Genomic DNA, 16,154 nt, shown 5'->3' on the forward strand with positions numbered 1-16,154 from the left:
TCTGAGCATGCACTCAGTCTGTGGAAACAGTTGCTGCTGTGAACTAACATTTGTCTATCACAGCTCAACCAAACTAGCAGTACATGGCAGAGTTTATGCTGGAGAGCAAACATCTGTCCAGCAGGATAAAGACCAGGTGTGTTTGCTGTTGCAGAGCAATTTGCTGCTTAGAGCCAGCCTTTTCATACTGAGGTAATTCACACAGTCAAAAATTGTGTTTTACCCAGGTTTGGGAGCTGTGTGCCCCCAATTCTTGGTTATGTGGAAACAAGGTAGGAGGAAAACCTGGGAAGCTTTTCCTCCTACCTTGCTTCCACACAATCACTTCTACACAGGCTTGCTTCCACACAGCCAGAAACTGGGAGCACACACAGCTCTCAAACCTGGGTAGAACACAGTTTTTGATTGTGTGAATGACCTCACTATCTTTTTTTCTTGGCACCGAGTCAGCCCACCCATAAGGTAATTTGCCATGTAGGATCTGACTTATTTTTTCCATGATGAATGCAGGTCCAATCATTCCTAATAAGTTAAAGAGGAAACAACAGTACATGTGTGCCTATACAGAATACAACCTTGAGAAATGCATCTACTTTTAGTCCATTCATGTTTGCCCCTCTAATGATGAAGGATTTAAAAAATGATTTTTTTTGAAGGGATAAATAATATTGAAATGTGCCAATCAAGAAGACTCTGTCTGCTAGCAGAGCCTGGCTACCTGTCGGAGAACCTCCTCAGGAGAACCGAATACCTAATTCTGTGATACTGGGAGTGGCAATGAGGAAGGAAGAGCTGCAAAGAATAGTCCATCACTGCTAAGAATGCTGCCAAATTATAGTCTCTTCCCTGTCATTCTGTGTTCTGAAGGGTTTTCTGTCTAGGAAGGATAGAGCATTACAGAGGAGGCATGAGCCACATACCATCCTGAAACTTAAACCTAGAAGATTGTTAATGAGTGATGATGAAGGCTACAGTGATTAAGAGACACATTTTTGTGTAGCACTGGGATCAACAGTCTGAAATTTCCTGGCTCTTTGCTCCTGTCGAGCTTTGACCAAAATTGTACAGTAATTCTCTGCTACAATTTCCTCTGGAGGAAGTTGTCTGTGAAAAGTTCCTAACTTGTGAAAGCCGCACATTCCCCCCACCCCCTTTCCACTCGCTGTCTATCTTTCCTTGTGAATATCAGGTTGGAATTGCGACTGCAGCTTCTGTATTTCAGCCTCAAGTGTCAGAGTTATTGTTTATATAGAGAGATATTCAGGGGAGAAGGAAGAAACATATTGCTGTTACCTAGCAGCCAGATAGTCCATCAAAATGGCTAGGCTGAACAGATGTGGTAAACATCATCACCATCATAGAAACAGCTGCTGCAGTGTGCACCCTCAGCAGTTGGCTACATTATTCCCTCTATTTGTTCTGTCTTAAGCTTTCCTATTGGAAGATCACCAGGTTTTAATTGGATCTGGGCTCACTAACTAAACATTTTCATTCCTGGAAAATGTGAACTAATAATACAGAAAAGTGCTTCTGAGCATATGAAGAGTTGAGTGCATTTCTATTTTTAAAAATTGGTTTAGCTGCCACGAAACATCTATATAAAGTTGCCTCATGCTGAGTGACATAGCTTACTAGTGACATAGCTTGACATAGCTTACTAAGAACATAAGAACTTCCCTGCTGGATCAGGCCCAAAGCCTGTCTAGTCCAGCATCCTGTTTCATATAGTGGCCCACCAGATGCCTCTGAGAAGCCCATAGGCAAGAGGTAAGGTCATGCCCTCTCTCTTGCTATTGTTCCCCTGCAACTAGAATTTAGAGGCATCTTGCCTCTGAGGCTAGAAATGGCCTATAGCCCTCAGACTAGAAGCCATTGATAGACTTGTCCTCCATGAATTTATCTAAGCCCCTTTTAAAGCCATTCAAGCTAGTGGCCATCACCACATCCCGTGGCAGAGAATGCCATAGATTATGTGCTGTGTGAAAAAGTACTTCCTTTCGTTTGGTCCTACATTTCCTGGCAATCAGTTTCATGGGATGACCCCTGGTTCTAGAGTTGTGAGAGAGGAGCGATCTTGTCTACTGCCCTGGTAAACTCCTGGTTCCAAGTATCCACCAGGGCATTGACAAAATCACCGGAAGAACCAACAAGGCCTTTGGAATCCTATTGGATTCAACAGCCTTCTCAGGCAGACCATTCTAATAGGTCTGCCACCCCTGCAGGGGTCAAACATGACTGTGAGACATCTAGGAAGTGGTCCATCCATGACAAAAGGGAAACTATAGGAGACCCCACCCATGGAACACTCCCTGATCCAAGGAAAAGACAAAATCTAGCAACATGCATAGGTCCTAGGACTGATTGGGATAGGCCTATAGTTGGTATGGCCTCTATGAACTCCTGAGCAGCACCAGACAAGCCAGTCCAAAAGTGGCCAATGAAATCACCTAGCATCAAAAGCCCAGGCGACTCCAAGACCAACTCAGCGACCAGCTCCATCAGCTCAGTTAGGGAGCAGTACACCAACAGAATCCCCAATGTATCCCAAGTCATTAACCTAAAGCACACACACTCAATATAAGTCAATTATCTCATGGGGATCCTGGTAAGGGAGATATTATTCTTATAGACCACAGCCACTCCACACACCCTGCCCACTTCCCCTAACCTGCTCAGCAACAGAGTACCCTGTTACTTACTATTACTATTGCTTAATAGTAATACCTTACTATTACTAGCTTACTCTTGTCTATAAAACACCAACTGGCAGCAGCTTTCCCAGGTTTCAGACAGGGATCTTTGCCAGCCTTACCTGGAGAGACCAAAGATTGAAATTGTGATTTTCAAAAGGCAAAGCAGAAGCTCTACCACTGAGCTTTGGCCCCATCTAGAACATCCTATATGAGCCTATGAGAATAAGCTTTGTCTGTTGGGAAGTGGGTATCTTGGGAGGTTCCAGTCTATGAGGACAAGATCAGTTTTCTTTGCCATGACCAAGACATGTTAGTTGTTTCACTTTTTATTAGCATCACTCAAACAAAAATCCACACATCCTAGATCAATGGAGGTGCAATCTGTATCATCTTGAAGCATTACATAATACATATATTTATTTATATTTACTTACTGAATTTATATACTGCCTGCTATAAAAATCTCAAGGCGGTATACAGAATTAAAACATAAAATATAACACATTTAAAATCCATAAGATAAAAATTAGATATATGATGAAGTTTAGAGTTTTAATGGCCACATTGGTCCCAGACAACAGATATTATTTTAAATACTAGGAACAACATTGCAGAGCTGTTCTTCAGGCTTAAATATAGGTCTGAAGAAGAGTTCTGAATAACTCAAAATCTTGCTTACATTATTTTGTAGACTAGTTTGTCCAATAAAAGGCTCATGATTTCTGCTTAAAACAAAACGTGTAATGACATCCATTCTGAGTTTAGGACATAACTGATTTTTCCCTCTAGAATCAATTCAGGTCTTTAATGATGCATAAGATGCAGAAAAATTTTGTTTTGACCACCCAGGAAAAGAAAAGGACCTGCTGACACCTACTTGTCTTTGAAATTGTGATGCAAACTCATTTCAGACCAAATGATGGAGTATGGCAGTGATATCTTAGCAAGGCAAATAGATCACAGTGTGACTAGCCACTGGGACTACATATGCAGAAGAGTGGAACATGGAGTTCTAGCCTGATTCACTGAGGCTATTCTCATGTGCAGCAAAAATTGGCTAGGGAAGCTCAGCATGGTTTTTGCTGCGTGCGAGAACCGCTGGGAGCCATACAGCAAACGCGGTCATTTGCAAACCCGCCTAAATACCCTCCCCCTTAAATGAGGTTAATGGAGCGAGTGCTCCGTTAACCCCATTTTCCTGGTTGTGTGTCTGCCACGCTTCCCTTTGCCTGACCCTTGGAGCACCCACATCAATCGTCTGCAGGAAGGTAAGCACTTTCGGGCTTCCTCCCCGCAAAACAGGGTACCCTTCCCACTTGATTGTGGGAGGAGCTTCAATATGTTATACCTGCATTCAGATGACTGTGCACACGTGTGAATTACTGTGTGCGTAATTCATTTTGTATGAATTACTGTACCTGCAATTATTTTAAAACGGAACCTAGTTACTGGTCCTTCAAATTCATGGTACCAATAGGAAGTGTACTGCTGTACCTGCATGCAACATAACATATGAACACCTGTACTTGTGTGCAGCTTTGGACCTGTGTACAATCTATGTACACTGCACACAAATTGTACAAATGTTGAATGTAACATTTCATTTTTTCTCTACTGAGAAAATGGAGGAGGAGGACTGGGACTTATAAGTGGAGCTCAAAAAACATACTCGCAGTAGAATTTCAAGCCCACAATCCAATGTCTTTAATATGGGCTCAAGGTCACCCAAACAGTGGTTTTGTTGCAACTCTGACAGTTTCTCCATTCTGTTTTTCTGACCAATTGGGTGGCAGAATGTAGTCAATATGGCCCAGAGAAGATAAGTAGGAGACATGATATGTACAGTCAAATGTCAGAATTATTCTTGGGGTTGAATTGTAAGAAAAATGACCCTATTACTCTGTAACAGGAATGGGGGCAGGGAGATATATAGGCCACAGAACCAGAGTTGCATGGGGCAGAATTTTCCCTACCACTATGTCTGAAAGCATGCAACTCTGGTCCCGCTCATCCGGTGACCCAAGGTTACAGTCCACAGACTCCAATTTGAACCCTCAGTTTGTAGTGAGTTTCGCTGCTCATAACCAGGGTTCCAGTCTGCGAGCATAACATCCAAATGAAGCAGGAGGCTGCATTCAGTGCAACTAGAGCTGAGAGAGGAAGCTCCTCCCTCTCTCTAGGTGTGATTGGCTGAGCAGGCTGTCCTTCAAGCAAGAAGGAAGCCCACCAGTTCCCCCTCCACAGTTCCGCATTACATGTGAATATGGCCAAAAAGTATTTTAAACTTTTCATAGTGACCATTTCATTGTAGAATGAAGAGGGCAATAGGTCATAATAGAAGTTGATATGGGTTTTTCTGTGAAGCATGTCAATGAGGAAGTGTTTTACATAGATATCATTACTCCCCACCATCAGTAATGTGGTTGCTAACGTGGTGGACATTAAAATGGTGTATGGGTCAAGATTGGAGGGGTTCCCCACTGATAGGAGGGACCCCTGAAATATGTAGGAAAATTCTGCTTAAAAACTAAGTTCTGCCACCGCTAAAAGCTCATGTCAGTGGAAATCAAGATCTGTGCATGTATGCTGCTTCCATGCTGCTGATAAATGTAGGAATAATCCCTGATAATTTAAAGGAACATGAGTGGGGAGATGAATCAGTTTCTGAAAATGAGTCTTCCCACCCCCATGCATACATTCTCCAAACCGAATTTCCTCCCCTGCCCTCAGGATCCTTTAAACTGGGAAGTGAACCCCCAGAGAGAGGGGTGGCCTCCATTGGGAGGCCACCTTGCAACTTAAAGGTCTGTGGGCTAACTGGATGTGCATCTGAATGCTCATCCAAATGCAGATGCTGTCTTTCAACTTTGTATTGCTTCAAATGGAACGCATCTGTGGATGTACAGCTATCCAAGTTTTCCCATGCACACAGAGATGCACAAGTGTCCATTCCACTGAAAGCAATGCAATGTGGATAGTCATATCTATCTGTAGTCAGAGGCGGCACATTTGGATACAACTGCAATCCAGCAAGTGAGAGAGGAGTAGACATTAAATACTCCTTCTCTTTGGGTGCAATATAACAAATGTAATAGCAGCAAAATACAGAAACAGTGAAAATGTTCCATGTGTCTAAACTTGTGTCTTTAGTATTTAACTTTAATCATAAATGAAAACCTTGGCTGGAGGGGAAATTCCAGCCTCAGAGGCAAGATACCTCTAAACACCAATTGCAAGGAAGCAACAGCAGGAGAGAGAATGTGCCCTCACCTCTTGCCTGTGGGCTTCTCAGAGGCATTTGGTGGGCCACTGTGAGAAACAGGATGCTGGACTATTTATTTATTTAACATATTTGTATAATATGTTATGTCTCTGGGTGTCTCTGGGTGGTTTACAATAAAACAATACAAACAAAATAAAAAGGTTAAAAAATTACAATAATTAAAAATTTAAAACAGTGTTAAAAACTAACAGTGAAGCTATCCCCATGATCAGTAGAAAGCAGGCTAAGGGAACCTAGCCTGCTTTCTAATGATCATCTGAACCACCAGGTTCCAAGGCGGCTAGCCCGCCTAACCCGCCCCCCCCCCCTTCAATGAGGTTAACGGAATGAGTGCTTCGTTAACCTCATTTTTTTGCTCGTGTGCTGTCACGGCACATGGTGACACATGAGTAGACCCCTGCCCGGAAGGCTGCAGCCAGCCTCCTGGCCTCGGGGGTCTCTCCAGAATGTCTCGCACAAGCATCCCTGGAACTTCCAGGGGCCAGGCAGCCTCCACTAGCTCTGTGATGGAGCCGGCACTCATGCCCAGGGTTTGGAGGCTAATCCCGCTCTCCGCTCAGACTCTCCAGAAGCTCTTCTCAAGGCTCGTGAGGAGAGCATCAACATCTCATTAAAAGCCTGGGTGAACAGATGTATCTTAACTGCCTTTTTAAAAGTTATCAGAGATGAGGAGGCTCTTATTTCAACAGGGAGCATATTCCAAAACTTCAGGGCAGCAACAGAGAGGGCCCATCCCCAAGTAGCCATCAGACGAGCCAGTGGCAACTGCAGACGAACCTCTCCTGATGATCGGTGGGGTTCATGGCGAAGCAGACATTCTCTTAAATAGACTAGATAGGCCTTCTATGTTCATAAATGGCAAGGTTATGAAGGCCTGTGAAGCAGGGTTGTCTATATAAGGCTTAAATTGGCTTTGATTGAAAGGGTGTGATTTGGATAATGAGACCCAGATCCTACTGAAGTCCACGGGATTTTTTCAGCCTTTCTCTAGTGCCCATCCTCTATAATTAATGCGCATGAGAAGTAATTGTATACATTGCTGTTTGCCAATTTGGGTTTTGTGTGGGAGTGGGGAGGGTTGGTGCCCTAGTCCATCATCTATTTCAAACACTGCCAGTAACCTTGGTTAATTTTTAAAACAAGCCTTTGTCTCCATGCTTTGCAAAATTGCAAAGACAGATGCTGAAAGAGATTTCCTTTTCCATAAGAAGACAATAAACTCTGATGAAGAGTATTTGCATAATTGAGATAGAGAACCTTAAAGACCAGTCAGAAAACTCTCTGATTATGTTTGAAGTGTCCTTATCATTCTTTTAAGTTCATTCTTTTGCTCAGATATTTTTGTCCACATGGGCTGCAGGGAGTGGGAGGAGCAAAGAGGGGCTTCTAGAACACTGCAGTGTAGGAAGGGAAATGTTTTTGTTTTTAAACTATGCCAAGAATATTCTTTTATCTTACGTAGAGTTAACATAGGGTCAGAAAAGAGTCTTATTTATTGCTGCTTCGAAATAAGTCCAACTGATTTCTTCTTTGACTAATTCCAAGTACTCCCTATCCTGGAAGCAGATAATAGTTTTAAGAGATTTGAAAGATGTCTGAAAAGGACATAGTGTCCCATGGTGTACACATACATTTCTCTTCTTCCATTGTCATGTCTGGTGACAAAGCAGTGTTGCAGATTTCTGAAACAATACAAAAACCTCCAACCCTGGTTATTTTGGGCAAAGATAGTGGGCACGCCATGAGCAGCTATCTCTCTTTCAAAATGTCTTCAGCTTTCAGGGGGGGGGGGGGGACTATCATCTATTCTCTGACCTTGGTATGAATAGAACTGCAGCCTTGCTAAATTCTGCATGAGTTTTACTACAGATGCTTTCAGCTCATTCACCTGGTTACCATCCTATACCATGTGGGAATCATGTGCCCTCACCTCTTGTGGAACTCAGTGTAGTAAAAGGATCCAACAAATAATTTGTTTCTAGTAAACATCCTCCCAAAACCTCCTAATCCATCCAAAGTAGTTGTGGGAATTAGCCCCCTTTCAGCTGTGAAGTTATCTCACAGTTACCTGTTAGAGAGTAGACAGTCAACTCCCTAAATGGTGCCCCAGGCAAATAGGGGCTGATGAGATGAAAACTGCCTTTAAATGTTGTGTCACAACAGGTGCTCCCAGTTGTACCAGGGAAATACCAAAATCTGGCTTTCCTTCCTGGCTCACACAGTGAAGCTGTGCAATTCTTCTGGAATCTTGTCCCTTCACTATTTATGCTCTGCCACTTATCTTATTGGCCTGTTTCAGGAGGCATTAGTGGTTGTTGGCAGCTCCAAAACAAACCCCCAAAATACCCCTTAGGTTCCCTCAAGCTCAAATAGTCTGCAGGGTTTGGGGTGAAGAAAAGTAAAAAATGGAACACGCATGCACTTTGGAAACTGAACCGCCTTGCTTATAACTGTACTGCCATTACTCTAGCCTTCACAACAGAAAAGGCCCTGCTTCTTCAGAGGTAAAGCAAACGTGTTTAACTGTGAGAATTAATCAGGGATGTGCACAAATCAATTTTTTCGATTCAATTTGTACCCGAATCGAATCACTCCTGATTTGTTTTGGGTCCGAATCTGGCCAGCTAGCACAGTGGCAATTTGTTTTGTCCACAAATCTCCCAAAACAGGTAGATTCAGGTACAAATCATTTTATACCCAAATCGATTTGCAAAGTCAGCAAGCACAGGCAGTGATTCTCTCAGCAGCAGGAAAAGCAGAGAACCCACTAAAGGCAGCAGGCAGGCAAAGCTCCTCTCTCTCTCTCTCTCCTCCCATGAGCCAGAAAGGCAGAATGGTGGCTGGCTGACTCCTTAAGTACATATGAAAATTCCTCTTTGGAACTCCCCCCACCCTTGCCCCTTCTTTGATCCTTCCCCTAGCCAATGTGGGATCAGTCACCCCTGGCAACACAAGATTTGAATGAAAACAAGCCAATCTGGAACCAGGGGGGAATCGGCAGCCAATCATTGCACACTATATGTAACCAATCTTAAGCTTGGGAGGGTGGAATTTTCAAACAAAATTCCTAAAACAAAATGGAGAGAGCTAGAGAGATCACTGCAAAGTGGAGGTATGAATCTACAAATTTTTCAGGTCCAAAATCTGGGCAATTTGTTTTGGACGCAAATCTGGCCAGCTAACACAGGGCTAATTTGTCCACAAATCTCCCAAAACAGGTAAATTTGGGTACAAATCATTTTGTACCCGAATCGATTCACACATCCCTAGAATTAATATATTCACCACCAGGTTGACTACAGTTAGCCATGTTACAGTCTACACACACAAAGAAAACACAGAATTCTTCTTCCCAGACTCCTCTAGTTTGAGAACATAAGAACAGCCCTGCTGGATCAGGCCTAAGGCCCATCTCGTCCAGCATCCTATTTCGCACAGTGGCCCACCAGATGGCAGGAGTAGAGGGCATGTCTTCTCTCCTGCCATAACTCCCCTAAAACTGGTTCTCAGAGCCATCCTGCCTTTGAGAACGGAGGTGGCCTACAGCCCTCTGACTAGTAGCCATTGATGGACCTCTCCTCCATGAAGTTATCCAAACCCCTTTTAAAGCCATCCAGGTTGTTGGCTGTCACCACATCCTGTGGCAGAGAGTTCCACAAGTGGATCACGCATTGTGTGAAAAAGTACTTCCGTTCGTTGGTCCTAGACCTCCTGGCAATCAATTTCATGGAGTGACCCCTGGTTCTAGTGTTGTGTGAAAGGGAAAAGAATTTCTTTCTCTCCACTTTCTCCAAACCGTGCATGATTTTATAGACCTCTATCATGTCTCCCCGCAGTCGTCTTTTTTCTAAACTAAAAAGCCCCAGGTGTTGCAGTCTTGCCTCCTAAGAAAGGTGCTCTAGGCCCCTGATCATCTTGGTTGCCCTCTTCTGCACCTTTTCCAGTTCAGCAATGTCCTTTTTAAGATGTGGTGACCAGAATTGTACGCAGTACTCCAAGTGTGGTCGCACCATAGTTTTGTATAAAGGGCATTATAATATTAGCTGTTTTATTTTCAATCCCCTTCCTAATGATCCCTAGCATTGAATTGGCCTTTTTCACAGCTGCCGCACATTGAGTCGACACTTTCAATGAGCTGTCCACCATGACCCCAAGATCCCTCTCCTGGTCCGTCACCGACAGCTCAGATCCCATCAGCATATACTTGAAGTTGGGTTTTTTCGTCCCAATATGCATCACTTTACACTTGCTAACATTGAACCGCATTTGCCATTTTGTTGCCCACTCCCCCAGTTTGGAGAGATCCTTTTGGAGCTGCTCACAATCCGTTTTGGATTTCACTACCCGGAAGAGTTTGGTATCATCTGCAAATTTGGCCACCTCGCTACTTACCCCGGCTTCTAGATCATTGATGAATAAATTAAAAAGTACCGTCCCAGTACAGATCCCTGGGGGACCCCACTTCTTACTTCCCTCCATTGTGAAAACTCTCCATTTATACCTACCCTCTGCTTTTTGTCTTTCAACCAGTTAGCAATCCATGTATGTACTTGTCCCCTTATCCCATGACTGCTAAGTTTCCTCAGGAGTCTTTGATGAGGAACTTTGTCAAAAGCTTTTTGGAAGTCCAGGTATACTATGTCAGCTATTTCACCTTGATCCACAGACTCGTTGACACCCGCGAAGAAGTCCAAAAGGTTGGTGAGGCAAGATTTACCTTTGCGGAAGCCATGCGGGCTCACTCCCAGCAAGGCCTGTTCTTCTAGGTGCTTTACAATTTTATCCTTGAGGATGCTTTCCATCAATTTGCCTGGAACGGATGTTAGGCTAACCGGCCTGTAATTTCCCGGATCGCCCCTGGCTCTCTTTTTGAAAATCGGTGTTACAATTGCTACTCTCCAGTCCTCTGGTACAGAGCCCGATTTCAGGGATAAGTTGAAAATTTTAGCAAGGAGGTCGGCAATTTCACGTTTGAGTTCTTTGAGGACTCTTGGATGGATGCTATCCAGCCCTGGTGATTTGTTAGCTTTCAGTTTTTCCAGACAGTTTAGTACATCATCTCTTGTCACTTCTATCTGACTCAGCTCTCTAGCCTCCATCCCTAAAAAGCCTGGTTCAGGAACAGGTATATGCTCAGTATCCTCTGCCGTGAAGACAGACACAAATAGCTCATTTAGCTTCTCTGCAACTGCCATATCCTCTTTAATAATCCCTTTCACTCCCTCCTTGTCTAATGGCCCAACCACCTCCCTGGCAGGTTTCCTGCTACTGATATACTTAAAGAAGTTTTTATTATTCCCCTTGATACGTTTGGCTAAATGTTCCTCAAACTCTCTTTTTCCTCCCTTATTGTCACCTTGCATTTCTTTTGCCAGAGTTTGTGTTCCTTTCTGTTCTCTTCATTTGGACAGGCCTTCCAATTTCGGAAGGAAGTCTTCTTCCCTTTTATGGCTTCTTTGACGGTACCCATGAGCCATGCTGGCATCCTTCTGGACTTAGTGGTATCTTTCCTCCTTTTGGGTATACAATCTAACTGGGCTTCTAGTATTGTAGTTTTGAGTAAACTCCATGCACTCTGGAGCGAAGTAACTCTCCTGGTTTTCCCTTTCAGCTTTCTTTTCACCATACTCTTCATTTTGGAGAAGTTCCCTCTTCTGAAATTCAAAGTGTCTGTGTTAGACTTCCTTGCTGATTCTCTCCCCGCATGTATGCTGAATTTGATGGCACTGTGGTCACTGTTCCCTAAAGGGTCGATGACACTGACGTCACGCACCAGGTCCTGGGTGTCACTCAGAATTAGGTCCAAGGTCACCTTCTCTCTGGTCGGTTCCATGACCAACTGTTCTAGGGCACAGTCATTTAGTGTATCTAGAAATTTGACCACTTTGTCCTGACCTGACTGTGAATTTACCCAGTCTATGTGTGGGTAATTGATGTCACCCATAATTACAGCCCTGCCTCTCCTTGACGCCTCCCTGATTTCCTCCTGCAACTCCCAGTCACTGTCGGCATTTTGATCTGGAGGGCAATAGCACGTCCCCAGTAGCAAGTTCCCTTTCCGGCCTTGTATATTCACCCACAGGGTTTCTGTGGAGGACTCCAGTCCACCTAGGTTTTCTAGCTTGTTAGATTCTATCCCTTCTTTAACATATGGTGCTACTCCACCTCCAAGGCGCCCCTCCCTGTCCTTTCTGTAGAGTTTATACCCAGGGATAACAGTGTCCCATTGGTTCTCACTGTTCCACCATGTTTCTGTTATACCCACTATATCTATTTCTGCGTTAGCAACCAAGAACTCCAGCTCACCCATCTTGGCTCGGAAGCTTCTGGCATTGGCATATAAACACTTATTCTCTGAATCTCTCCCCTGAAGTATGCTATTCTTATGACTCTTTGACCTGCTGGCACAGGCTCCTGTCTGTTCTTTATGTGGTTCTGCCCTGTCCCCTTCTGTTTTATCTGAATTCTCTGCACGCTCGCACTTTAAAGGATGGGTTTTGCCAAATGGGATACTGCCCAGCTCCCATCGGCTGTTCCCCAGGTGTCATTTTAAAAGCTGTTCTGCAACCTTTTTGATTTTAAGCGCCAGCAGTCTGGTTCCATCTTGGTTCAAGTGCAGCCCGTCCCTTTTGAACAGGCCTTGCTTGCCCCAAAATGTGTCCCAGTGCCTAACGAATCTAAACCTCTCCTCCCGGCACCAACGTCTCATCCACGCATTGAAACCCCTCAGCTCTGCCTGTCTCACTGTACCTGCGCGTGGAACAGGTAGCATTTCTGAGAATGCTACTTGGGAGTCCTGGACTTCAGTACACTACCTATCAGCCTAAATTTGGCTTCCAGGACCTCCCAACTACATTTCCCCACATCACTGGTGCCAACGTGCACCACGACAGCTGTCTCCTCCCCAGCACTGCCTAGGAGCCTGTCTGGACGCCGCATGATGTCCGCAACCTTCGCAACAGGCAGGCAAGTCACCATGCGGTCAACACGCGGGTCACAAACCCATCTCTCTATCCCTCTAATGATTGAATCACCCACTACAAGGAGGCCCCCACCCCCCAGAGGAGTATCCCCCGTGCGAGAAGATATGGGCTCATCATCCACGGAAGGGGTCCCTTCTAAAGGAGCATTTCCCTCTTCCTCAGACCGATGTCCTCCTTGCCCAAGACCTTCAGTCTCCCTGACAGCAGAGGAGCTACCAGCCCTGGAGTGGGATGCCTCTATCACATCCCTGAAGGTCTCATCCACATGCCACTCTGTCTGTCTGAGCTTCTCCAGATCCGCCACCTTGGTCTCAAGGGAACTGATTTGTTCCCTGAGGGCCAGGAGCTCCTTGCACCGAGCACACACCCATGACTTCTGCCCATGGGGCAAATAGTCATACATGTGGCACTCTGTGCAATACACTGGGAAGTGCCCCTTCCCCTGCTGACCACCTATCTTCATACTGTCTTTGTTGGCTGCTTACAGTATTTAGAGATAGTTTATTGTAAGTAGTTTATTATCTGTTTATTAGAAGGATAGTTCTCAGCTGTAATGGTGAGCAATTTAGCTGTCCAAACAGCCTTTCCCAAGAATATGAGGGATACAAGGGAGGGATTTGTACTTACGTTCTCTTCTCCACCAGGCTCCTTGTGATCCCAGGGGTTTGTTCCAAAGTCGCCCGCACAGTTCCCACTAAACTCCTGCAAAACTCCTATGTCCTGTTTGCTATCCCTGTTCACTATGCTCTCAGGCTGTCACCTATTTTGTAGAGTAGCCTTCCAACTGACACACAGGATGTGAGTCACAGGAAAGGAATGTGGGGCCTCTCCCAGCCCGAGCTGACTCCACCCCCTCCAAGCAGGCAAAGAGTAAACACTGGAATTTGGAACCCTATCAGCTCCTAACCCTTGGAAATCCTAATCCTCACCCTAACTCCCACACACACACTCAGACAGAGAGAAAGAGAGAGAGACTAAGACCTATCCCTTAAAGAGAAAACAGCCCCTGCAAAACTCCCCTCTTCCTGTTAGTTTGTTTGAAGGGGAAAAGGCTGGATGTTTAGAAAAGCTTGCTCACCTTCTCAGCTGTGTCTGCTCTTCACAGAGTAGCCTTCCAACTGACTTGAGTTTGTAAGCCCCTCATAACCTTTCACTCCTCACAGCACTGTTAAATGCACTTTACTACATTTCCCAGGACAGACTTATCTGGGCTACATCATCTCTAGCTTTTGTGCTGGCATGAAAAGCTTTTTCTTGTGCTTCTTCTGCTCTCTTCTCTACTTGCCCTGAGCATTGACCCACCAAGCTAAATGCAGCCCAGCAGTTTTGGCAGTCCCAAGCAGGCATGAAAAATAGATTTATTGTGCTCCTGGTGAACTGCCATACATTGACTGCATTCAGTTTGGTGAGTTGTACTTTAATCTGTGTGGGGTGCAGCCTTTGAAGTGGCTTCTAGTCTTTGATTTTGTGACACTTTATGATTGGTAAAATGCTCAGTCTGCTATGTTTAAGTTATAAGTTGTCATGCATTTTTAAAATGTAAAGACATGAGTAGGGTTTATTCTAATGTGTGGCTGGACACATTATGCAGTTCTGCAAAGAAATTGTGCAGTGGAAAGCAATTTTTTGTGCAGCTGGGTCTACGGAGATTGATAAGTAGGTTGTTTCTTAGCAAAAAAAAAAGAGAGGAAAAGAAAGGAAAATAATTAGAAAATAAAGATGAATACTGTTTCCTTCCAATCTGCATTAAAATATACAAAGAGTATATTCCCTTGCTCTCTTCCAATGGGTGTTGCGAGGCACCTCCATTTTTCTTTCTCTCTGTCTGTCTTTCTCATTTTTCCCTTCCTTCCCTTTTTATTTAATTTCTCTCCCTATCTGTGTCTTTCTTTTAATTCATTCATGTGTCCCTTTCCTTCCTGCCAGAATATTCTGGACTTGGGATGCTCATGAATGGGGTTGGCTGCACCCACCGCTTGTGCAGTACAAAACAAAGCATAAATTAAACTTTGGACTAGAAGCTGCAGCCTTATGCACACCTCCAAGTAAGCATGCATGGGAATGTGCTGCTCATTACAGAATTGAGATTAGAACTCAATGGGGCAAGTTATATAGAGACTATCAAGAACAGACTACAACTCAGATTGTTTGTATGAAGGCTGAGTCACTGACTGGTGACCAAACTCTTCTAGTCCAACTCACTTTCCTCTTGTTCTGGATTTCAGGTTGTACCAGGTGAATTTTGATGTTCCCACCTGTGAAGGCAAACGACGAGAAAAACTCGCACTAATAGGTGACTTCTCTTCTTCAGCGGAATTCTTTGTCACTATTGCAGTCTTTGCGTTCCTCTACTCCTTGGCAGCCACAGTAGTTTACATTTTCTTCCAGAATAAATACCGTGAAAACAACAGGGGCCCATTGATTGTGAGTATGTCTTACAGCTTTGCCCTATTGATTGATGTATTTGTTTAGTCTCTCTCTTTGAATATTCTCCATTGAGTTAGTTTAATCTATTATTGTGTTGTGTTGTATTGTGTGTTGTAGAGATGTGCATGAATCATTTTTTGCTATTCGATTCAACCTTGATTCAACCTTGAATCGAATCACAAAAATTTGAAATTGATTCATCAAAACAGCCAGCCACTGCTGACCAGTTGGATGAATTGAATCTGAAATTTCAGGGGGAAATGCACAGTTCTCCCATAGGGAACAATGGGGAATTGGAATCACCCCATTGTTCCCCGTGGGTAGGTCCTAGAGACACCAAAGTGGGTTGGGTGGTAGAGCATGATGGGTGTTACCACCCAACAAAAGAAATGGGCAAGCGTGCAATTTTTAATTTTTTTTAATAAATAAAGCAAAAGACCCCATGTGATCCTATGGGGTTTTTTCATCAGGGCCCAGATTAGTGCTGGGCCCTGGCTGATAGCCTGACACATGGGCAAGGGCACCAGTCCATATATCAGCAGCAGCCATGGCGGTGGTGTGCATGCATGTCTTCATGTGTCAGCAGCACTAATGGCAGACTGTGACACATCTGGGTTTGGGGTTGGCCAGGGTAGAGCAAACAGCTAGCAGTGTTGCAGTGGGTGTGGATCACCATGAGTCACTCACCCTCCATGGCCAGCTTGGGAGAGCCCACAAAACAGCCAAAAAATGACATGCACACTGGTAATGATGAAAAAAAGGAAACTG

General features: G+C 44.3%; 1 protein-coding gene across 1 annotated transcript in view; it reads left to right on the forward strand.

Moving 5' to 3' along the window:
• Positions 1–16,154, forward strand: part of SYNPR (synaptoporin) — a 254,174-nt gene that overhangs the window by 216,542 nt on the left and 21,478 nt on the right. The window contains exon 4 of the mRNA XM_053299181.1: positions 15,185–15,383. Within this exon, the coding sequence (XP_053155156.1) occupies positions 15,185–15,383 (199 nt within the window). The remainder of the gene's footprint in view (positions 1–15,184; positions 15,384–16,154) is intronic.

This window comes from Hemicordylus capensis, chromosome 2, assembly GCF_027244095.1.
Source record: "Hemicordylus capensis ecotype Gifberg chromosome 2, rHemCap1.1.pri, whole genome shotgun sequence".
Lineage (NCBI taxonomy): Eukaryota > Metazoa > Chordata > Lepidosauria > Squamata > Cordylidae > Hemicordylus > Hemicordylus capensis.